Source organism: Eumetopias jubatus, unplaced genomic scaffold (genome assembly GCF_037043125.1).
Source record: "Eumetopias jubatus isolate StellerSeaLion01/CBP00866 unplaced genomic scaffold, mEumJub1_p1.0 scaffold_10, whole genome shotgun sequence".
In the NCBI taxonomy this organism is placed as follows: domain Eukaryota; kingdom Metazoa; phylum Chordata; class Mammalia; order Carnivora; family Otariidae; genus Eumetopias; species Eumetopias jubatus.
This window is the reverse complement of record NW_028274816.1, coordinates 129,386,477-129,411,633: the sequence shown is the minus strand read 5'-3', so window position 1 is coordinate 129,411,633 and position 25,157 is coordinate 129,386,477. Positions and strand designations below refer to the sequence as shown.

At 43.1% G+C, this 25,157-nt stretch overlaps 2 protein-coding genes across 6 annotated transcripts in view; both read left to right on the top strand.

Annotated features, from left to right (window-relative positions):
- NCBP3 (nuclear cap binding subunit 3) overlaps positions 1 to 14,489 on the top strand; it is a 46,781-nt gene extending 32,292 nt beyond the window's left edge. The window contains exons 10-14 of the mRNA XM_028095476.2: positions 772 to 1,063; positions 2,642 to 2,796; positions 4,271 to 4,432; positions 5,256 to 5,418; positions 5,885 to 14,489. Coding sequence (XP_027951277.1) covers positions 772 to 1,063; positions 2,642 to 2,796; positions 4,271 to 4,432; positions 5,256 to 5,418; positions 5,885 to 5,993 — 881 coding nt within the window. The 3' untranslated portion in view covers positions 5,994 to 14,489. The remainder of the gene's footprint in view (positions 1 to 771; positions 1,064 to 2,641; positions 2,797 to 4,270; positions 4,433 to 5,255; positions 5,419 to 5,884) is intronic.
- Positions 5,970 to 25,157, top strand: part of ITGAE (integrin subunit alpha E) — a 75,000-nt gene continuing 55,812 nt past the window's right edge. For 4 of the 5 annotated variants that reach the window (XM_028095472.2, XM_028095468.2, XM_028095469.2 and 1 more), the window contains exon 1: positions 5,970 to 6,047. In XM_028095472.2, the coding sequence (XP_027951273.1) occupies positions 6,011 to 6,047 (37 nt within the window). In that variant the 5' untranslated portion in view covers positions 5,970 to 6,010. Of the gene's footprint in view, positions 6,048 to 14,569; positions 15,609 to 25,157 lie in introns of those variants that run through there. The other variant, XM_028095467.2, reaches the window with a different exon arrangement.

Below are 25,157 nucleotides of genomic sequence, written 5' to 3'. Positions count from 1 at the left end.
CTAAACCATTCAGAGACTCTGGTCACACCATTTTCATCAGCTGATCAATATATAACCTTCTTGGATGTGTGTTTCTGTTTAAAGACATCTTATTTAATACATATTGTTGATTCATTAACATTGGACTCAGCCAACAGCACTATAACTCATGCTCGAACAAAGCTTATTTAACATGTGTTTATTCTGTAAGGCACATCACAGCCTTCTTGGGCTTAAGAACACAAGACAGCTTTGGCAGTACACTTGGAGGCCATTTTAAAAAATTTTTAAATGAAATCAACAAAAGCCACAAAAATATGAAAAGCATGGCATTTAATGAACTGCAATGTTTGTTTACAGTATGAGAGCTGAAATAAGAAAGCAGAGTGTTGCCTCATTTGACCTCAGCTGGGAATATGCACAGCTGATGACTCAATTTTTTTTGTCACTCTGCACATGTCCACAAATGACCATAAAAACACCTTTACAAGTGTTGATATGGAGTTAAAAATAAATTTGGCAGATTTGCAAATATAGAATTCATGAATAATGACAATCAACTGCACTTTAGATAACTTTATAATAGTCCATCAGGTTACTAGATCATACCGTACTAGCCATTCTTCTGTTGTAGGTATCAGAATGGCAACTAGATTGGAACTTACAGATAATGCTCTAGTAAGATCTCGGGCGTGGGAACCCCACCTTTTTAAAAGGTCACCAACATAGAGTAGAAAATCAGATTTGTTAGTTTTAGTGCTTTTCCTAATGTGTTTTGGTTAAATTTCTTAGGACTAGTAAATGTTCCAGAGGAACCCATTGAAGAGGAAGAAGAGGAGGAGGCAGAGGAAGACCAGGACATGGATGCAGATGACAGGGTGGTGGTGGAGTACCACGAGGAGCTGCCAGCTCTCAAGCAGCCCCGGGAGCGGAGCACCTCTGGGCAGTCCAGTGCCAGTAGTTCAGACTCTGATGAAATGGACTATGACCTAGAATTGAAAATGATTTCCACTCCTTCACCAAAGAAGAGCATGAAAATGACCATGTATGCTGATGAAGTGGAATCCCAGTTGAAAAATATTAGGTAAAAATAGTTTTTTTTTTCAATGCTAACTTTTTATTTTATTTTAAATACTAATTTGTAACTTTCTCTTAACTCCTCTTAATTTTATAATCACTTTTATCTGTTCTAATTTCAGTCCGTTGAAGAATTTGAATAAAAGCATCTAGTTTTTCCTGTAAATATACAAGAAGTAATCCTTCTTATAAAAATGATAGACAGTAATAGAAAGTGAAAATCATCCATAATATCACCTTTCTTAAAATAATGATTTAGCAATTAAATGAATAACTTTCCTGCTAATTTTATGTATATACCTAACACATGGAGAAATTATAGTTCTACAAAAATGAAGTTGTATTTATATTGTTTTGCAGTGTGCTTTTTCTGTTTAATATATTGCAGACTTCTGCTTTTCTTTCCACCCAGATGTAGTACATTGTTTGAAAGTATCATGATTTTTTTAACCAATCCCTTATTGATAGACATGTAGGTTTCTATTTTCTTACTGTTGCACTAACTAGGTAAATTTCTTGAATTCCAGTTATTGCACAAAACTACATATATATTTAAAAATGTGGTGTTGCTAAAAGTGCCTAGGTGGCTCAGTTGATTGAGCATCCGACTCAGTTTCGGCTCAGGTCATGCTCTCAGGGTTGTGAGATCGAGCCCTGCATCGGGCTCAGCATGGAGTCTGCCTAAGACTCTCTCCTCTTCCTGTGTCCTTGTCCGCCCACCCCTGTTCTCGCATGCACGCACTCTCTCTCACTCTCCAAAATAAATAAATCTTAAAAAAAAAAAAAAAAAATCCGTGTTGCTAAATTTCCTTCCAAAAAGGTTTTACTCACTTTATAACCTATTACCTACATACTCACCAGTCTTATCACTCTTTCTAATTTTTGCTAATTTTGTGGCCAAAAAAATAGTTGTTCTAATATATATTTCTTTGATGACTATTGGGGATGAACAGATTCCTAAGGGCAGATAGCATATGCACAACTCAAAGTGTTGGGGTCTAGGGGTTCTCTCTCTAAGTGTTCGTGGTAGTGTATTTGGGGAAAGGAAAAACAATTCAATCTGGTTCATTTATATGGCTTTGCTCATATCCTTATTTTTAGTTTTCAGAGAACTTTCCAGTGTTGAATGCTGCCAGAATAATGCTGGTGCCTAGCATGGTAGCAGATGTCTTTGACAGAGAAGTCTGCCCTTTAAAGAAAGAGATTGTAGACTCTGTTGTATGTTGACTACAGCAAAATCACAGCCTGGGTGAACAGAGATCCCTGAGCCCTTTGCAGGCCTTACTCAACATTTGTCCCAGAAGGGAGGGTACTGGGACTTGGAATTACACATTATTTGATAGTTTACAGATATCATTTGTGGAAACCACACTGGAAAACTCAGAAACCTACTTGCCCTGATCTCTTTATAACAGGCTGATCATGATTTTTATAAGCAAATAATTATTGATATATGGTATTTGTGAGTGAATATTGGCTATATTAGATTGGACTCTTAAATTGTTTTCTCCAAAATATATGAGATTATTGCATAGTCTTTATCCCACAGTTGAAGTTGGTTAATTGTGCCTTTTTTTTTTTAAAGGAACTCCATGAGGGCAGATACTATATCCACAAGCAATATCAAAAACCGAATTGGTAACAAATTACCAACTGAGAAATTTGTAGATGTCCGACATCTGTTAGATGAAAAACGTCAGCACACATGTCCACGGCCACCAGGCAGCAATACTAAGTCAGGTATTGTTTGTTCAATTGTGGTTCTGAGCTCCAGAAAGCAAATTAGGGCAGAGGTAGGTCCTCGGATAAAACATTACCAGTAATGAACTGATTTATTTGTCCTAGTTCATCACTTCTAAATTTTGGGTTAGGCATTGGAACTTTAAGGACATGAAAAATAATCGTACTTTTGCAGTACTAGCTTTCAATATTTATGTCCCAATTGTTTTACTCTGTATGTCATTGATATACTTTATACATAAGGATGATAGAAATTAAGTTGGGTTTTTGTATAAATGGTCAGGAATTTGAACTAGATAGTATACATATGCAGAGTGGGTACTTGGCCATGCCTGCTGTGTGCCAGGCCCTGGGTTAGATGGTGGGAATGTTAGAATCTTTGAAGGGGATGCAAAGTCATCATAGCACTTAGATGGAGAGACACGAGTGCACACATTCTGGTAATTCCACCCCAAAACAGAATGGAGTAAGTGCTCTACTAGGTCTGTAAACAGTGGGCTGTGGGAGCACAGAGGGGAGGTGGGTCTGCTGGGGGAATTGTGGAGGGCTTCTTAAAGAAAGTGGCTTTAGAGCAAGGCTCGGGGAGGGAGTGGGATCTCCATTGGCAAACCTAGTTTTTTGAGGTGGGAAATAAACATATTTATTTTAGACAGATAATTTGTGGCAGGGTGGGGTAGGGTAGAGAGCTAAATAAGTAACAAGGGTCTAAACTAGATTGGGGAGTGGAGATGGAATGGATGAGAACATCAAAACTTGTAAAGGAAGAAGACTTGGCACTAGGAAGTGAGGGGGCAAAGGGAAAGAAGCCAAAGGACTCAGGCCTGAAAAACCAGAAAGTTGGGGATGCTACTCTCTGAAACAATAAGCAAGATGGATGAAGGCCGCAGTACAGTGACTTGCTAGTAAACGTGTTGTTGTTGCTGTTATTGTTGGGGGGAACTCAAGAGGACAGATTTCTTGGAGGAGGATTGGGGGAAGGGAAAAACAAATTTGATTTGTGATATCTTCCCTTGATCCTTTGCTTTTGTCAGTCTCATTACATTTACTATTAAATGTAATAAGTTTATTAAGAATTCCTTATATGTTCAAAGATTGTGGTTTCTGTTCTCAGGGAACTTACAGTATTGTTTGTTAGCTGAAATGTTTGTAAATTCTTTGGTATGCTTGGTTCTACTTAAAAAAAAAAAAACGCACACACACACACAAAACAAAACAGCTGAGTTTGTGTCAGAAATTCCTTTCTGGAGCAGTCAGCTGAGAGTTTTTTTCCACTGGCAGCCTCAATGTCTGAACTTTCCTAGGGGAATCCGGACTGATTATATAGAGAGAAGGATTTTAGAAGCTTGATTTTGTCAGGCTCTTTGTCTTGGTTTGGGGAGATTTGGCACCAGGTCCTCTAGGGATCTCAGGTTGACAATATCGATAGCAAAGCACACACGCTTGGTCACAGTAATCCTTTTTTTCCTTTTTCTAGATATACGCCAGCGGTTAGGAAAAAGACCATATTCTCCAGAAAAGGCTTTTGGTAGTAACCCAGTCTTTCGGAGAGAGCCTTTTTCTGATGTACATAGTAGGCTGGGTGTTCCCAGGCAAGACGTTAAAGGCCTCTACTCTGATACTCGGGAGAAGAAATCAGGTTGGTAACACTTGAAACCGAGGGGGATAGGAATTGGGTAAGAGCAAACTATAGCATAGAAATACTTTGTTGGTCAAAGGCAGGAAATAGCGTGTGTCAAAAATAAATTATTTTTCCTCTTCCGTTATAGTCGTCATAATTGTAATAAGGGTATGGAAAATTTAGAAAATAGAAAAAAACAAAACCAGCCTTGGTTCTTTCTGTTTAGCGCAAATATTATTTAGTCTTAAGTCTCTATTCACATCTTTGTCCATATACATACTCTGCTTTTTTCATACAGGATTTTATTGTGATCATTTTTTCACATTGTTAAATTCTTTATAAATAAAATATTTAATTGCCTTTATAGTGTAGTATGGTATGAAATGCTAAACACATATTTCTCCATTGTTAGATATTAATAAAGTATATTTTAAAAATTAATGGATAGTGGGCCAACTCTCTGAAAGTTTACAGTATAGCAGGCCTGTCAGTTTGCAGAATTTATAGCTGGGAATGATCTGGGAATGGCCCACTCCTGGCAGAATGAAGCTCTACAGAGAATGGTGAGTCTCACCAGGGAGAGGCAGGTATAGCATAAGCAGCCTCCAAGGTGATTCTGATATGCATGGGGAGGCACACGTCCCCTAGCTGTGGGACCCAAAGATCCCTCAGTGTGCAGGCAGGGATGATAGCCAGGGAAATGAGATTACCTTCCTAATGCTGCAGAGAGGTTAGAAGAGCCACAGACCCCTCCCCAGTGTTTCTTGCACATCAGGTGATGGCAATGTCCCTGCTTCTCAGCATTGACCACCAAAACTGAAATGCCTTCTCACCCAAACAGGTAGTTTATGGACGCGCTTAGGATCTGCACCCAAGACCAAAGAAAAGAACACGAAGAAGGTGGATCACAGGGCGCCAGGCACTGAGGAAGATGACTCTGAGCTGCAAAGGGCATGGGGGGCTCTGATAAAGGAGAAAGAACAGTCTCGCCAAAAGAAGAGCCGGTTAGATAACTTACCATCTCTCCAGATTGAAGTTAGTCGGGAAAGCAGCTCTGGTTCAGAGGCAGAGTCCTGACGCCCTTGGGGCTAATGGCAGCTGCACTAAAATCTGACATTCTTGTGCAGGGTGGGGTGCACAGTAGGACCCCTCCGCCCCCCCGCAGGAGTTGGCGCCCCCTCCTGCTCTTACACAGTCACCCTCAGCTCTTGCTGCTTCAGCAAGACATGTTAAGAATGTGATGTGTTTTGAAGGGCATCTGTCTATATTTTGCTGCAGAGTAAGAGTTCTGGGCCCTCAATCCTTTCCCCACTACCCCACAAGCTTTACCCTTTGAGGAAAAGGCAGCCCTCCAGATTTTGTAGATGTTTTTCTTAATATTTTTAACATTGTGCTTTTAAAGAAATGTTTTACACAGTTCATCCAAAGAGCAGAGAACTGAACTTCTCACTATTGCCTTGGCCCTGACAGCTGTTACCAGCACCCTTTTCCCAAGAAAAGTCAATTCCCAGGTGCTTATTGGACAGCCTTCGAGGGGGAAGATGAGGGAAGCTGCCAGCTCACCCTTCCAGGACCCTAGTGTGGGGGCCGGATCTCATGGACCTGACCTCAGAGGTGCACCAGTGCCGCCCAGGTAGATAAGAGATGCAGCATCGATCGTGCTTCCGTTCCTCCCTGGGGATTTCTGTTAGGGGCATCTTAGCAATCAGCTTGAAGTGAAGATCAAGTTCAGTGCTGTGGGATTTTTAGGAACAAAAAACTGTGACTTCTGGATTTGGGGTGGATTTTTGTGCTAGGGGTGGGGTCATGGATTAATGTTGAACAATTTTTAAGTCTGTATTATGTTTAAAAATATTAATGATTTAAAAGTTTAAATTTTTAATTTTTATATGTGAAAGTATTTCCTGTTGGCTACAAGGGAAGATCAAGTGGTGTCTTATGTGTGCTGTTAAATATATATTATATACTTTGGAAGAAGGCAAAGAGAGGAGTCTCATTATTTTTAAATGATCCTAATTGTATAGTCAGTCTGTTGTATATAGTGTTCAGCTTGCTTTTTGGCCACTGTAGGAAAAAAATCCATCCATCTGAGATGGGGTCCTGTTGTTTATTATCACTTCAGAAGTGATACATTAGTATTTATTCTTTCTATTTCCAAGTTCTGGCACCTGAAGATATCTTTAAAACTGGCAAATAAGATAATAGTAATAGAAATTTTAGTTTATTTCTCGTTTACTTCTAAACTTTGAGATTATTTTAAAGGCAGTAGATTACTTTGTCTTACTATTTGATCTTTATTTTGAAGTATTTAATGTTCGTATTCCTCTACAGGCTTAAAAATAGTGTTTCACTTCAATTCACTAGAACTTAAGAATTAGAGATAGTAAGCCTTTGTCCCTTTGTGATGTCACAACTCCTCACCTGTCTGGAGTGTTTTAGTACCTGGTGCAGCCCTGGATTCTAAGGATCTTTACTTGTGGCATTGATAGTTGATTACAGTGTGGTGTGAATGCAGAACACTGCTGCTAAGAAAGGAAGGAAAGGGCTGTGGGGCTTGAGAGCCACAGCAGCTGTACTCTACCATGTTTTGTTGCTGTACCTGCTTTTCAATCCCTTTAGAAAGATTAGAGGCTATTAACTACTGTATGTTTCCGCCTCCTCATCGGATTCTTGGAGAGAGATGGTTCTCTGCCAGTTGAGACCTAACGTTTCTGAGGTTTCTAGCTTTTTTTGCCCGGTGGAGCATACAGCTGAGAGCCAGGTTCTTGAGAAGGGCAAGGTCTGGGGAGTTGGTAGAGTGAGAAGGACAAGGACCTGAGAGTCCGAGACCTGGATGCCAACCCCTGGTTTCTGTTCCATGGGCCTGGGCCTCTAGTTTTCCCATCTGGCAAGTGAATGGGCTGGTACCAGAGCTTCTAACTTTGTTGGTGCATCTCAGTGGTGTTTTACTCTTCCCGAAGCAGTGGTTGTGGTGGGCTGGCCAGCACCAGTTTCTGTTGCAGGTGTGGGGAGGGTCAAGAAGGGCATGCATGAGGTTTGGGGCAGGGATTGACCTCCATCCCATTTCCATTACAGTCTCTGGGTCTTCTCGTGGGACAGAGATGTCCTTGTGGTCAGGGTCCTAACTGATGTGGTCTCAGCAGTGTTCAAAAAAAGCCCTTCTGTGTTTCCCAGTCACGACCTTTTCCACCAGTAGTTTGAGCCCATCTCTCCCATGGCCTTATAGTCCTGGCCAGTCTCCTGCTAGAGATCAGGGAAGGCTTTCTGAGAAGGTGGTGGTGTGTAGTCAAAACTGGGCCTTTGATCTTACCATGAAAAATGCCCACTTCCGCAGCCTTGTAATTCTTACAAATACACAGACCCCAGAAAAGTATCTTTGAAGATTTTACTTCCCCAAGTTATTGTTGGCCACCTCCTCTTGCTCTCTGGCCCACACTCAGGCACTCAGATCTTACAACATCTTACATGTGCTCTGAATGCCCAGGCCCTTTCTTTGGAGTTTGGGAGTGAGGGTAGACAGTCAGGATGGCCCTAGTGGCAGCTCAGTGTGCCTGGGCGCTCCTTATGTATGTGGGCATCAGGGCTACAGACTTTTCTATATTCTTCTTAGTCTTTATGCATATGAGATTGCAAATACATTGCTGCTGCTTGATAGTAATTGCAGATACCTCATTTCTGTTTCCCACTCTCCCTCTTGGGAGAGACACCAGCTACCCAGGAGAACTTGTGGAGCCTGTGACAAGCCCTCCTCTGGCCCCTTTTTTTGTCCCATGAACTCCTCCCCTTAGTTCAATCACTGTCTTCTCCCACTTCATCCCTGTGACAGCTCCTCCCTGATCTCTGCCCCATATCCCATCCCTCCATCTCTGTTCCGTGCACTGCAGCTGGGATGAACTTTTGCTGTTTGCAGCTTTACTGAGCTGTTATTTACATAGTGTACAGTTCACTCCTTTCAAGTATACACTTCAAGGGCACTGGCTGTCTCAGTTGGAGGAGCATGCGACTCTTGATCTCGGGGTTGTGAGTTTGAGCCCCACATTGGGTATAGAGGTTACTTAAAAATAAAAAATTTTAGGAAAAAAAAGTATACACGTCAGTGGCTTTTAGTATATTCACAGAGTTGTGCAGCCATCACATAGTCAATTTTAGAACATTTTCATCACCAAAAACAAACCCTATATCCATTAACAATCATTCCCCAGTCCCTCTTCCCTCCTGGCAACCACTACTTTTGGTTTCTGTGGATTTGCCTTTTTTGAATGCTCATGTAAATGGAATCATACACTTTGTGGCGATTTGTGATTGGCTTCTTTCACTAAACATATTTTTGAGGATCATCCGTGTTGTAGCCCGTATTAGTACTTCTTTTTATTAATGAATAATATTCCATTGTATCAATACAGTACATTTTATTTACCCATTCATCAGTTGATGGACATTTGGGTTGTTTCTACTTTTGGCTGATGTGAATTATGCTGCTATGGAACATTTATGTACAAATGTTTGTGATCATGTTTTCATTACTCTTGGGTTATATATCTAGGGGTGGAATTGCTGGGTCATACGGTAACTCTGTTTTAACCTTTTGAAGAACTGCCAGACTATTCTCCCAAATGGCTGCATCATTTTCCATTTTCCCCATTAGTGTATGAGGGCTCTGGTTTTTCCACGATCCTCGACAACACTTATTTCGCAACGTGAAGTGGTAGCTCCTTGTGATTCTGATTTGCATTTCCCTGATGTATAATGATACTGGGCATCCTTCCGTGTGCTTCAGAATGAACTTTCTTAAGAAAGTTATTCTGTTATTCTTCTGCTTAAAACCTTTCCAAAGCTTGGAATAAATTCCAAACTCCAATGATAGCTCACAAGGCTTGTCAAAATCTAACTTCTGGTATCTCTGGCCTGTTCTCCCCAACCTCCCCTGCCCTGTGCCCACTAGTTACTTGGACCCATCTTGATCTCACCAGCCTTTCACAACTCTGCTCAGTGCTTTTCTTCCCCAGCAGTGACACACTCCCCTGGACCTTTCTCCCTTCTGCCTAAGCCTTGCCTTCTCTTTTCCCTCATCCTCATAGACTTAGAGGTGGCTGCCTCCAACTTCCAGAGCCAGGTTATGGGCCTCTGCTACACAGTGCTGTCATGAATGAGACTCTGCTCATTTCAAGGTTGGGCTATACAGTCACACCTAAGATAAAAATGGAGTGTAATCAAAATTCCTCTTGGAAATCCTGGGGAACATGCCATGTTGAAAACCAGCATCGTGAGATCCAGCACAGTTGGTTTCTGCCTGTGTGGGAACAGATCATAGTTTCTTTGGTTGAGCTCCAGCTGAAGTGGTAGGCCTGCAATGAAGGCCATATTGTGGAAAAAAAAACCACTTATTTTTAGGTGTTAAACTCACTCAGGCAAGCAACTCACTTTTGAAGAGGCTCTTGGGAACTGTAACAAGCCACACAAGCTTACCTTAGGTGAGTGGAGGGGCAGGTGAAATGGCCCAAATGACTTAAAATTGTTTTCCTTTCTCCTTGTCATTTTAAAAATTTTCTCAGGAGACTATACCATTGTGTTTGCCTAAGTGAAATGTGTGTATGATGCCAAATCTCTGTAACCGCCCCCCAGAGCCAGCACGGCTATACACTGAATTGTAATTCCCTGTTCCTACTTTGTCTTTTTTGCTAGATTGTAAGCTCCATGAGAGTAGGCACCATGTCTGGTTTGTTCATGGGGGTTTCTCCAGTCTTAGAGCCATGCCTGGCACCTGGCAGGTTATCTGTAAACATGCGGTGAATGTCTAAATCCCCCAGCTGCAGGAACAGCTTCGTTCTCTGAGGCCTGGGGTCCTCTTACAGGCTAGTCCTTGTTTTCTGCCTTGTACACACAGTACTTGATGTTCATGTTTTATTTTCCCTTTTAGCCTGTGAGCTCCTAATGAGCAGGTGTCTTCATGTTGTTATCTCTGTATCCTCCCACCATGCCAGTCCAGAGTAAGGAGTACTTAAGAAGTGTTTGGTAAATGAGTGAATTATGGTAACAACCCAGCTCTGACTCCTTTGCCTATAGGCTAGTCGAAATCTAGCTGACATTACCAGATTGAAAAAGAGGAAGATTATTCAGAAGTACATAAACTGTACTTGTATAAGAAAAAAATCTCATTAATTAGACCTCCATAAAATTCAAATTTTGGTGATCTGGCCATATCTGAGCTGAAGTGTACCTGCTGTATAAAGAATTTGCAAGAGAATCATGTAGAATATTTTTTTTGGAAAGCATTCATCTGCCCCAGGAGAGCAGGAAAGGAAGCTGGTAGGTGGATGAGAGGCCCCAAAGAGGGACTACTGAGCCAGTTCTTAGCTTTGGGTCCTATGGGAAAGGAAAGTGACAGCAGTCCAAAGAAGGCAAAGAGAAAACTTGTTCAGGCAGCAGCTCTTTTGCCTCCAGTAGCAATTCCAGCTCTCACTCGAGTGTTCTTAAAGTTATGCTGCAGTGCAAACGGGCCGTTTGGGTTCACAGTAACAGCGAACCATGGCTTCACAGATTAATTAATTGCTGTACAAATCAATTGGGTATATAAGTATTTGCTTTTAAACTTTATATAACAGGAAACAAATGAAGTTAAAACATTTTTTTTCCTTTAAGAACTAAAAGGACAGAATGTTTTTGATAATTTTGAGAATATCACACTTGCTTCAAGGCAGATTATTGCATAATCTGACCAACAAAAATCCAGAACTTTTCTTACATGTTTATAAAATAAATCTTAGAAGAAAAAATATGGTAAGCATTTTTTTTAATGAAATTCTATGAACATTTCACAAGATTTTGATGTTCCTGGGAGCAATTAGGGAAATGCTGGCTCAAAAGCCTATTTTGGATTGTGAGGCACTAAAGTGGGAGTTTCCTGTGCTATAGATAAAACTCTAGAGTATGGGTGGTATTAACCTGCCAAAGTCAATACCCTGCCCTAGGGTTCTTACCTGTTTTTGCTCGAGCAATTCTGAGGCCCTCTGTGCATGACCAGAGTCTTCAGTAGGTGAAACTTTGTGTTATCTCAAATTGTCTGTCACCCTCACCTCTGACTGTAGGGTAGTGAAGCTGTAGGTTAGTGAAGCCAAGAGGCCCACAACATTGGCAGGAGAGGAGACATGATCTTCCTGTCCCTTCCTGGCTGTTTGTGTGTTTAATCATGTGGTGCCTCCCCTCTTGTCATTGGCAAGGATTACTCAGAAAGCCTATGAGCAGGAGGTTGTACTTTTAGCTCAGGTAGAGTGTCTTTGGGGGAAGGTCAAATAGAATGAGACTGGGCCTGAAGCTTGGGGACTCATTTTTTCTCACATACAAACTGAACAAGACTGAACAAATCCCTTCCCCTCTCTGGACCCCAGTTTCCCTGTCTGTCAGACGAAGAGCTCAACTGGGATGGCCTCCAGGTTTCTTTCTGTTGCTAATGTGAGTTCTAGGATCTTTGCTCTACCTTTGCAAAGACCATTAGGAGCCTAAGTTGCACAGGAAGGAGGTAGGGGCAAGCAAGAGGCCCAAGCCCTTGGACCCTTGGTCCATAAACCAACCCCTCAGCTACAGAAGAACAAGAGGATCCTCTCCCTTGCTTCCTCCGCACTAAGCCCACCTTCCCCAACACACGCATGCATGCACCATTCCATGTTTTATTTGGGAGGCTTTTTAGGAAGTAGTCCATTGTATTAGCATGGGCTGCCATAACAAAATACCATAGACTGAGTGGCTTAAACACCAGAAATTTATTTTCTCACCATCTAGAGGCTGAAAGGCCAAGATCAGGATGGTAGCATAGTCAGGTTCTAATGAGGGCTCTCTTCCTGGCTTGCAGACGGCCATATTCTCATAGTGCCCTCACATGGCCTTTCCTTGGTACGTGCACATGGGGAGAGAGATCGCTCTTCCTTTGCTAAGGCCACTAAGCCTATTGATTAGGGCCATACATTTATGACCTTAATTATCTCCTTTAAGGCCTTTAGACCCTATCTCCAAATAAACTCATGTTGGGGGGTTTATGGCTTCAACATATGAATTTGGCAGGGGGCGGGGCACACAGTTCAGTTCAAGACACCCAGTATATGTTTGTGAAATGAGGTCTCTGCTTTTTAAAAGCTCACAAACTGGGAGAGATTTAGCCCCATGGGTATGAGAGGAGTAGGGTTGTAGTAGTTCAGAGTCCTGGTACTGGAAGAGACAGACCTGTCTTAAGTCCCAACTCTGCCACTTATTAGCCATATGGCCTTAGGCAAGTTACTTAACCTCTCCAGTCCAGTATTCTCATCTGGGAAATCAGGATAACCAAGTAGGGTGGCTGTTAGGGTCAGATGAGGGCTTTGCATGGAAGGCCCTTGGCACTGAGTCTGGCACTCCCTCCTTAGTGCTCAGTCAATGGTAGTGATTCCTACCACTCCTCAGATTGCCCCCAGCTGCCCTTTGCCAGCTCTGTCCTCCATTGCAGCCCTGTCTCTGTAAGTCCTCATGCTTCCAAATGCCCTCTACCCAGCTTCCCAGAACTCAGAAGGCTAGTGGGTAGTTAGAACGTCTTCTAGGCCTACAGGCGATGAGGCAGGACTGTGGGAACAGCCCCCCATCCACTGGTGAATGCAGATACCAGAGCTTTGGACTCACTCTCAAAACAGAGCCGTTAGTGCTTTGACCTCTTGCTGAACAGGTCATCTCCATCCTGTAACTTTTAAGACTTTTTATTTTGAAATAATTTCAAAATTACAGAGAAGTTTCAAGGATAGAACAAAGAACATTTTGCAATATTTTATCATTCATTCTTTCCCTCCTACCTTCTGTCCCCCCATCCCCACCTCTGAAGCATGAACTATTTGAGAGTGACTTGCATACACCTATCCCTTTACCCTTAAATATTTTAGTGTACATTTCCTAAATTCTTAGGAAATAAGGACAATCTCTCATATGACCATCACATAGTTCTCAAATTCAGGAAGTGTATAATTTTATCTGATCAGCACAGTAGTATCTAATCTTTAGTTCATGTTTCATTTTTACCAGCTGTCCCAATGTTTTTTGAAGCTTTTTTTTTTTCCTGGTCCAGGATCACACTGCATTTTGTTTCCTCTCCTTAGTCTCCTTTAACCTGGAACAATCCTTTAACCTTTGTCTTATGGATATACTGATATTTTTGAAGAGTTCAGCCCAGTTAAATGTTGTAGAATGTCCCTCAAGTTGGTCCCTTACCATTTGTCTAAAACCTGTATGAGGCTCTGAGCAGAAGCATTGTTGAACATAGTCTCGCTCTTTTCTTGGGATCTTAAATTTGGATTTGTGGGGACAGCAGTTACTATCAGAGGGACATGCCGGACCTATGTGTGCTCATGATTAGTGTTCTGTCATGCTGACACCAGCAAGCTTGGGTAAATACATCTTTGAGGGATGCAGGATGAGTCTGCATTCTAGAAGTCTCCAAAGATGCAGAAATGGCCCTGCACCCTGTCCAGCCTCCAGTCACCAGCTTGGCTTGGCCTCCTGAGGTGCCCTGAAGTTCGTACTCCAGACATGAAGTCCTGCTCTCAGAAATCTTGAGCAAGCTGCAGTCCTGGGTTCTAACGTGTCCCTACTGCTGGTCTGTTCTGCTCTGTGGCCTGGGGCTACTCTCTTCCCCCTCTGGGTCAGGGATGATGGGGAGAGGAGCTTCTTCTGGCTCTGCCAAGTGCCCCTGGCACTCCAAACAAGTGTGGCGTAGGGGGAAAGTCACTGAGCCCTGGGGTGGTGGGAAAACAGGCCAGGACTCTGGACTATGACAAGGTTAAGCCAATTTGGATGGTCTTTGTTGTGATCTGGCAGGCAGATCATCAAACCTGGAACTTTGTTTCCAGCTGTCAGACAGTGTCCGAAATGGTGAATTGTAATCTCTGTTCAAGCAACCATATAGCATCAGGGAACTATCACATTAGCTGTAGGTATTTTGTCAGACCAAAGCAGACAATGCAAACATGTTTTAAGTGTCATTGATCTCCACAAGACTTTGGCCAAGCAAGCTTTCAATGTGAGAAACAAAATAAAATTGATTTTCGTCTTGTCATTAAGTCAACACCCTTGTCTGCTTTGTTTTAACACTTGCACTAACACTTCAGCGTGCTCTCTCTGGGGATGCGGACATTTCATGTGAGAGACATAGACTCTCCTGCCTTTTTGAATGTGAATTCATTAAAATTAAATACAATTTAAAATTCAGGTCCTCAGTTGGCACTGATAACGTTGCGAGGGCTCAGTAGCCACATGCAGTGTTGGACAGTGCAGATCTAGAACACCATCATAGTTCTGTTGGACAGCACTGCTGTACACTACAACAATCGGGGAAGCAGGGACACTTCCTTCTGTGACCGACGACAGACTTGGTCACAGGGAAAACTTGACAGATTATGAAGTTAGCTTTTAAATATGCCTGCAGACTGTTGGGGGGCTGGATTGGATCAGAGGTATGCTGTAAAGATTTATGGAATTTTATGTCTTCTGTCCGGTAGCTCAGAGCTGCCCACGTTGCTATAGCCAGGTTTTAAAGAGAATGCAGCCAAGCTGAATTCACTGAGGTGGTGATTTCAGTCAGTGCACTGGGTCTTAACATTTATCAGGCCCTCCATAGCCTCAGGGCCCTGAATGCAGGGGCCAGGTGCAGGAGCCCGATTTCTAGCTGTGGGGGTACTTCTGATAGGAAGGGGACCCCATTCTCACTGCTGAGGCAACCACCACTAAGGATCCTGGGCTGGGTGTTGGGCTGAGGTATCTGGTGGTAGGTTCTAGAGCAGGGCAGGGGCCTGGGACTCACTCACATGAATGATAACGTCTGGATTAATACTGCTGCACTCAAACATCTATCTGATGAGGACATCCAGAGCTGTGTTCCTAGGCCAAGCTTCGGTTCACTGTTCCATGAAGCATGGGTCATGTAGAAGGGCTCACAACTGTCTCTGAGTTTCCAGGACCCAGCCCACAACTGCCGAGGAAGCCACACAGCCAGCTGTGCACAAGTGGGAACATCCGTGTCTACTTGTAAGTGCCTGTCTGCCTGTGGGTCCTTGCTTCTGTGTGTGTCAGTCTCCACCTCCTGGCCACCCACGCAGAGGAGGGGAAGCTGAATAGGCCGAGGTCCACGCCGCTGCCTCTGCTCCTGCTAGGATGTGGCTCTTCCACACACTGCTCTACATGACCAGTAAGTCTGCCCCACCCCCGGCCCTGGGAGGTTGCTGTGCCCTCAGCACAGCCTATCTGTCGAAATGGCGCTCCCTCAGAGCGAGAGGTCAGAGACCGTAGGGAATCCCTGAGGGAGGTGCTCTTGCTTGCTGGGTTAGATCCCCAGCCTTACTCAGAAGGGCTTCTGAGGCTGTTGGTACTGACAGCCTGTGACTTCAGACTGCCGAGCTCTGCCACCCTGTTCCTTCTCCAGCCAGCCTCCCCTCCCCGCCTTGGGCCTTTTCCCCACCGCACCAGTTCCTGGCAGGTCCCTGGGTCTGTGCAAGTTTGTTCTCAGAGTATGGAGGCTGACGGTGCCCACACTGCCCAGCAGAGCACCCTTCCATCCCAGACTGGTGCTCAGCTGATGAGGGTGGGGGACTCTGAGAACATGAGCGTTGAGGAGAGACTGGGGGGCATGTGTCTGTGTGGTAGAAGGTGAACGTACTGGGGGAGCCTGCTTCCTGTTTCTGATGTTAGGGCCAGTATGAGAACCTGTGTGTGGGTGGAGGGGGGCAGTTCCTCTTCCCCCAGCCTGGGGGTCCCATTCTGGCCTTTAAACCTACCATGGAAACCACTTGGGGCAAGCCAAGCCATGAGCCTGCACCTGCCTACAAGGCCTCAAGGATGAGATTGAGCATGGTCATCGAGCCCCTGGAGGCAGCTCAGGTCAAGCAGGGGGCTAGGGTGGTCTGGCATAGTGATCTGGACAAGCTTCCCTGGGGGTCTCCTGCATTGGTCAGAAGCTTGATGGAAGAATGAGATGAACATCAGGCAGATGTTCCAAGGCTCTTGGGAGCCCGAGTTCTTCCTGAAGGATGGGCAGGGGCCAGCAAGTGAGCACCAGACAGTGTCTGACAAAGCTGAATCCATTGTTGGAGGGAACCCAGAATTAGCATCCACCCCGGGGCCTGGTCACCAGAAGGCAGGCCAAAAGTGTAGGGGACCGGCAAAGCATACATTTTTGGACACATTTTAATATTTGATATTCTAAAATAATCATATGAAAAGGCCAAAACTTTGTTGAACTTCCTTTTCCTTATTTTACAGTTTAGACTTCTCTTTATTTTCAGTCACATACAGAGTGTGGAGAGGGTTTCACACTTTTTATGGCTTAAGGCTTTGATCCCCCATCACCAAGTATGTCTGAAAAAGATACTTAGTCTAGACTCTGGTCCACCCCTTCCCAGAAAGGAGGAAGTGACTGGAGCCCAGAGAGGTGCAGTGACTGTCCAGAGTTACAAGCAAGTACATGGAGAAATGGGGCTCAAGCCCAGGCCTCTGCCCTGACTTCCAGCTCTAGAATACCCCGTGGCCTGGGGTGCTAACCCTGGCATCATTCTGAGCTCCTCCTAGTGTCTGTTTCCTGTGGCCTCTGGCATGACCAGCCATTGCCCCAGTGCCTTTTTCAGCAATGTCAATCCAAGGGACATTTATCAAACCCCTTCTGGGGCCTAGACAGTCCCCAAGCTGATGGACAGCAGAGAGCAAGGTGGAGCAGACTTGCAATGTGATCACTTAGCCCACAGCTTGGCTAAGCTTTGGAAAGGGTGTGAGAGTAAGGCCCCAGCAGCTCCAGTCTGAGTGGGAGAAACGAAGGTGGCTGTGAGGTGGGATGGAGGGATGGACCAATCCTGAAGAGTTTCCTGGGGGGGTTGAGACTGGTGCTGAGTCTTGGGGGCTGGGAAGAGTCTGGAAAAGTGACACAGAGATGCAGGGAGGTTGGGAGGAACCCCTCAGACTATGACTCCAGGCCCAGGGCCCTGAATCCTGTGCCTGGCTGGGCTTCCCTAGACTGGAGAAAATCCAGACTATTCTGACGTGACCCTGATCTTTTACCCTTCCCAAGCCACCCACTGTGGTGATGTCCACTTCTCATCTGTGAGAGCAGATGAGACAACCTCAATTGTCTTAAGAGTTTTTTAGCCAGGAGCAGGTACACAAACATACTCTAACCCTGGAGCTGCCCTTAGCCCCACTCCTAGCCCTATCTTGCCCTGCTACCATACAGCCTGCTGTCCCAGCTCAGGCTTTACCCTTGAGCCATCCTATGACCCCAGCCACTCACTTCTCCCTGGGTCACCTTACAGAGGGGCTTGAGATGGAGGGTAAGGCTGTCAGAACACGACAGGCCCTCCCTTGTGATTATAACACTTAACATCAGAAGTCGAGGGCCTGCTGTGCTCTTGTATCAACTTCAGGCTGAGACCTGTGGCCCTGTTAGGTCCTCATGGGGAGTGGGAAGATGTCAGACCTGGCTCTGCCCAGGGCACACCCCAATACTTGCGTGCAAGTATATGATGGAAAACCTTGGTGGTTAGGGATGAGGGAACATAGTGTCCAACTCATGGTCTTTAGCAAGTATAGACTGGTAGAGGGGGGCTTTCTGTTTAGAACCAATATGGACAAAGATGGGGAGTGTGAGGAGTCTGTTTAGGAAGATGCAGGGCAAAGCTTGAGTGGGAGCCGAAGGCTGCTGTCAACACCCCCCCACCCTGCCCCCTGCCCAGGACATGCTGGGCCCTGGGGGTGAGGGTGCACTGTCCCTGTCCTGGGCCCCGTGTGAAGAGAGAGCGGGCTGCATTCAACACTACAAACACTCTAGCGCCAGCCAGTGGGTCCATTGACGATGCCTTCCAGTCTCGCACATGGGAAAGGGCATTCCAAGCAGAGGCAAAACATCTGAGAAGTGGAATGTTTGTGGCAAGCCAGGTGTGGACTGTGGTCCATGTGGGAACTAGATGTTTCCAACCTTTGCTGGGAGGTTGCCTTGTAGGATGTATACGGGGGGCTTGTGGGCAGTCAGGCTGGAGAGGTCCAGGGTGGTGGTGGGGAGGGTGGAGGGCCAAGAGTACCAGGCGGCTAAGGGAGCTTGGCACTCACCCTGAGGGGAATGGGAAGCCACAGCAGATCTTGAGCAGGTGGCAACAGTGAGACTTACATATGGGAAGGCGGAGTCCTGGAGGAAGGGGAAGATGGTGAGGCTCCTGTGTGAAAGACTGATGTGGGTGGCTTGAAGGTGAGCTGCCCCATGGGACAGGCAACTTGCATGCGGCTATGAGGCAGGAGCTCCCCCTAGGCCTTTCTGGGTGTTCTGGGCTTGGGTGTCAGGACACCAGACTCTAGTCCCAGTTCTACAGCTAGCTCCTTATGTAAATTTGGACAACCCATGCCCCCTGGGCCTAAATTTGCTAAACCAAGAATAGTGCTGTGAGAATGTATATTCAAAATGCCCAGAAAAGACTCTTTTTTTTTTTTAAAGATGTTATTTATTTATTTGACGGAGACACAGCGAGAGAGGGAACACAAGCAGGGGAGTGGGAGAGGGAGAAGCAGGCTTCCCGCGAAGCAGGGAGCCCAATGCGGGATTTGATCCCAGGACCCTGGAATCATGAGCTGAGCTGAAGGCAGATACTTAATGACTGAGCCACCCAGGCGCCCCCCATAAGAGACTCTTAACTGTAGGAAAGAAACAGAGGGTTGCTGGAGGGGAGGTGGGTGGGGCAATGGGGTCACTGGGTGATGGGCATGAAGGAGGGCACATACTGGAATGAGCACTGCGTGTTATACGCAACTGATGAATCTCTGAACTCTACCTCTGAAACTAGTAATACACTGTATGCTAATGAATTGGATTTAAATAAAATAAAATTTAAAAAAATAAAATGCCCAGTGTGTTGGGGGAAGATAGAGGTTTGAGGGGGCGAGGAGTGCTGGCTGACAGGATGAAGGGAGGGTCTTGTTCTTACTCAGCAGGCCTAGGTGGCTGGAGACAGCTTAGGAGAGGCAGCTCTGTGGGTATTGTGGTGACAGACACTGGTTTGGCTGGGCTCATGTGTCTGACGGCACACAGGGGCTTGAGATGGAGGGTAGGGCTGTCAGAACATGACAGGCCCTCCCTTGTGGTTATAACACTAACATCAGCACCCACATACTGAGCCGTCAGCGTCAGACCCCTCACCCATCACCCAGATTACACCATTATCAAGACTTGCTGCACTTGCTGCATCATTCCATATCCCTTTTGGTTTCCTTTAAAACTGTGCTGCTCAAAATTTGGTGTGGTGACCAGCAGCAGGGCATCACTTAGGGTCCTGTTAGACGAGGCTCTCAGTCCCACTTCCTGATCTACTGAATCGGAATCTGTATTTTTTTTCTTTTTTTTAAACATTTTATTTATTTATTTGACAGAGGGAGACACAGCAAGAGAGGGAACACAAACAGGGGGAGTGGGAGAGGGAGAAGCAGACTCCCTGCTGAGCAGGGAGCCCGATGCGGGGCTCGATCCCAGGACCCTGAGATCATGACCTGAGCCGAAGGCAGACGCTTAACGACTGAGCCACCCAGGCACCCCTCGGAATCTGTATTTTAACAAGAAACTTGGGTGACTTGTTAGCAATTTAATGTTTCAGAAGCATTATTTTAAGGCAAACCCAAAACATTGTGTCGTTTCCTCCCCTACCCAAGCACTTCAGTACATGTTTCTGAGGTATGTGGTTATTTTTCTTAGCTAGCCACAATGTTCTTATCACCTAAGAAAGTTAACAATAATTGTGGGGTGTCCATATTTAAATCTTCCTATCTCAATTTATCTTTTTTTTAACAATAAGTTTTTTTGAGCCAAGATCCAAACAAGGTCCACATTACATTTGGTTGCTATGCCTCTCTTAGTCTAAAGTGGCCCCCTTGCCTATTTCTTGGTTTGTGTGTCTTTTTCAAGTCTTTGCTTTACTGCAGAGCTTGGTCACTTGTCTTGTAGAGCAGCTTCATTCAAGATTTGTGTGTTTGCTTCCTTCTGGTGCAGTTTGTCCCTTTATCCTCTGAATTTCCCAAAACCTGAATGTTAGTGCTAATGACTTCATTAAATTCAGTTGAACTTTTTTGGCAAGCATACTCTAAACTATTGTGGGGATTTTGCTATACTTCCTAGATATATCTCACTCCCCCTTTTTGTTTCTTTTGCCAAAGTATTTTAAAGGCATGCTACTCAAAATGTGGTCTGAGGATCAGCAGCATGGGCATCACTTGGGAGCTTGTTGAAAATGCAGAGTCTGGGACTCCTGTCACCTTCCTGTGGTGTCACACTCCAAGGCACATATGTCTGAAGACCCATTCTTGGGGACGTTAAGATTGACTAGTGGGTTCAGGGGGTGTCAGTCTAATTGTAAAGTTTTCTATCAAACTTTCTTCTAGTAGTTTCATGCTTTGATTATCGTGGCCTGAATTCATTATTGTACAGTGGCTTGCAAAATTGTGTTTTTATGATTCTATTACTCTGCCCATATCAACTAGGACTATTTGGTGACCCTGAAATGCAATTTATATAGCAAAGATAAGAAAATTAGTTAGTTTTTCTCTATAATAAACAACTTTTAGAGTAAGGGGATGGTGCCCTCATTACTTCCAATGCTAACCAATGCAGTGTTTTGATTTGTTTTGGAGGATTTTTTCTTCTCTCTTAAATATTATTATTAACTTATAGAATTTTTATATAGTCAATGTGTTTCAGAAACTTGCAATTATATTTTAATGTAAACTTTTTTGAATTACACAATAAAATCAGATTAGTAACTTTTCAAATTAAATAAAATCCATGTGACTTGTACCCATTTCAAGACACAGAATATGACCAACAGCCCAGAAGTACCCTTTGTTACTCCCTCTAGTCATTCATTACCTTATCCCCAAGGGTAACCACTCTCCTAAGTTTTAATACCATAGATTATTTTGCCTGTTTTAAATTTAGTATAAATGGAATTATACAGTATGGTCTGTTTTATTCCTAGTCTTTGACGCAACATTGTGTTTATGAAATCCAACCACCTTGTTGTAGGTTATTTTCACTGCTGTGAAGTATTCCATTGGTAACTATTCACAGCTTATCCTTTCTACTCCAGATGGATACTTGGGTGTTCCAATTTGGAGTTATGAATAGTGAGGCTGTGAACATTCTTGTACATGTCTTTTTGTGGACACATAAACACACTTCTGCTGGTGATATGCCTAAGAATAGAATTGCTGGGCCATAAGTTATACATATGCTCCACTCCAGTGATACACACAAATGGTTTCCTGAAGGGGTTGTACTGACTTATATTCTTACCAGCAGTATTTGAGAGTTCTAGTTGCTCTAAATCATTGTTAACACTTGGTATTATCTTTTTCATTTCAGCCGTTCTGGTAGTTGTATAGTGATATTATATGGTGGTTCTAATTTGCCTTTCTCTGAAGTCTGTTGAGTGCCTTCTTATTTGATTACTAGCCATTTGGATAATTTCTTGTGAAATGTCCTTTTTCCATTAGCTTACATACTTCTTTCTTATTGAGCTGTAGGAATTTTGTACATATTCTGATATAAGTCTTTTCTCAGATATTCGTTTTGCAAGTATCTTCTCTCACTCTGTGGCTTGCCTCTTTATTCTCTTAATGGTGTCTTTTGATAAACAGAAGTTCTTGAGTTTAATGAAGTTCAGTTTATCAATTCTTTCCTTTATGGTTAGTGCTTTTTGTGTCCTGTTTAAAAAATATTTGTCCACCCCAGGGTCCTCTGTTTTCACTTAAAAACGTTATTGTTTCATTTTTCAAAATGAGTCCATCCAAATCCACATTTCAACCCATCAGGAATGTGTGTGTGTGTGTGTGTGTGTGTGTGTGTGTGTGTGTGTGAGAGAGAGATATTGGGTGAGAATAGTCAAGATTAATTTTTTTTTCAATATTGATATCCAAGTGACCCAGCACCATTTAAAAAATCATTCTTGGGCACCTGGGTGGCTCAGTCGGTTAAGCGACTGCCTTCGGCTCAGGTCATGATCCTGGAGTCCCAGGATCGAGTCCCACGTCGGGCTCCCTGCTCAGCAGGGAGTCTGCTTCTCCCTCTGACCCTCCTGCCGCTTGTGTTCTCTCTCTCTCTCTGTCTCTCAAATAAATAAATAAAATATTAAAAAAAATAAAAATAAAACATCCTTTCCTCCCTGTTCTTCACTGTCACCTTTGTCATAAAATAGGTGATCATGTGTGTTGGACTCTCTGTTCCATCGGTCTGTCTGCCCTGTGCCAGTATAATTCTGTCTTAACTATAACTTTGTAATGTCTTGATAAATGATAGTGTGTTACAAAGTCCTACAAGTTTGTTATTCTCCCTTAAGAGTGCCTGACTATTCTTGCCCTATGCAGTTTCCTATAAATTTTTAAATTGGCTTGATAACATATCTCACCACCACCCCCGCCCAGTAATTTGCTGGGATTTTGATTAGGATTCTACTGAAGCTATAGATCAGTGTAGTGATAACTGACAGCAATATTGAGTCTTCCGTTCATGAACATGATCTATTCCTCCATCTATTTAGATCTTTAATCTCTCCTAATCTTTTATAGTTTTCAACATAGAGGTTTTGCATGTTTTTAGTTATACTTATTTTTTTTTAAGATTTTATTTATTTATTTGACAGAGACACAGCGAGAGAGGGGACACAAGCAGGGGGAGTGTGAGAGGGAGAAGCAGGCTTCCCACAGAGCAGGGAGCCTGATGCGGGACTCAATCCCAGGACACTGGGATCATGACCTGAGCCGAAGGCAGACACTTAATGACTGAGCCACCCAGACGCCCCTAGACTTATTTTTGAGCATTTGATTTTTCTGTCTTTTGCTAATAGCATCTTTAAAAATTGTTCATTTTTTATTTGATCATTGACGGCATATAGAAGTACAGTGTTTCTTTGTATATTGCTTCTATATCCAGTAACCTTGCTAAAGGCTCTTGTTAATTCTGTGTTTGGCTGTGGATCTGTTGGATTTCTCAGTCTACTTAATCATTTCATCTGCAAATAATAGCAGTTTTATTTTTTCCTTTTTAATCTTTATGCTCTGTATCTTTTTTTCTTATTGATCTAAGTCCTCTGGTAAAATGTTGAGTAAAAGTTGTGAGAGTGGGGGTGCCTGAGTGGCTCAGTCATTAAGCATCTGCCTTCAGCTCAGGTCATGATCCCAGGGTCCTGGGATTGAGCCCTGCATCGGGCTCCCTGTTCAGCAGGAGGCCTGCTTCTCCCTCTCCCACTCCCCCTGCTTGTGTTCTCTCTCTCTCTCTCTGTCAAATAAATAAATCTTTAAACAAACAAACAAAAAAAAGTGGTGAGAGTGATCATCCTTGTCTCATTCCTGATTTTAGGGAAAGCTTTCAGCAACTCACCAATAAGAATGATGTGTGCTGAAGGTTTTTGTTGATATTCTTGATCAGATTAAGGAAATTCCTTCTATTCTGGTTTACTGTGATTTTTTATCACAGATCAGTATGAGATTTTATCATGCCTTTTTCCTGCATCTGTCATAATGAACATACGATTTTTTTCCTTTTCTCCCTGTTAATGTGATAAATAAATCAGTTATTATCAAATGTCAATCCACCCTTCCATTCCTGAAATAAACTCAACTTGTTGTGATATATTATGCTTTTTATATGTCACCAGATTTGATTTGCTAATATTTTGTCTATGATTTCTACATCTATATCCAAGAGAGAGATCAATTGTCCTTCCTTGTATTGCTCCTGTCAGGTTTTTTTTTCTGATTTTTGTTTGTTTGTTTTTTAAATCTTTGCTCTTGTCAGGTTTTAATATCAATGTTATTCTGACCCCATAAGATGATTGGTAAGTGTTCTCTCAATTCTGTTTTCTGGAACAGTTTGTGTAAGATTGCTATTTCTTCTTTAAATGTTTGGAAGAGTTTGCTGTAAAGCTATCTGTGCTTGGAATTCTTCCTAAGGTTTTTAATAATCAATTTAATTTCTTTGATAAAGATTATTCAGCTTGCACTTTTTTCATCTGTTTTGGTAAATATTTCAAGGAATTTGCCTATTTCAACAAAATTGTGAAGCGCAGTGACATAAAATTGTATATACTATCCTCTTATTATTTCTTAAATATCTTAGGATCCGTTCTGATGTCCTCTTTTTCATTCATATTGCTAATTTGTGTGTTCTTTTTTTCTTGATCAGTGTTTCTAGGGGTTTATCAGTTTTATTAACTTTTCTAAAACACAAACTTTAGCTTTGTTGATTTTCTCTACTGTAGGTTAGTTTTGTTTTGTTGATATATGCTCATATCTTTATTCCTTCCTGGATTTTCTTTGGGTTTAATTTGTTATTCTTTTACCTTTTTGAGAAGGAAGCTTAGATAAGAGTTTTCCCTTTCTTCTTTTTTAACATATGCCCTTAAGGCTGTACATTTCCTCTAAGCACTGCTTTAACTGTTTCCCACAAGTTTTGTCGTATCTTAATTCTCATTTATTTCAAAATATTTAAAAATTTCCATTGTGATTTCATTTTTGACTCCAGGTTATTTGGAAGGGCATTGCTTAATTTCGTTTTTTTTTTCACTTACATAATTATATTTATTATGTAGAGTTGAACATGGTCCTTTTTTTTATTGTGATGTTATGTTAATCACCATACATTACATCATTAGTTTTTTTAATTTTTATTGTTATGTTAATCACCATACATTACATCATTAGTTCTTGATGTACTGTCCCATGA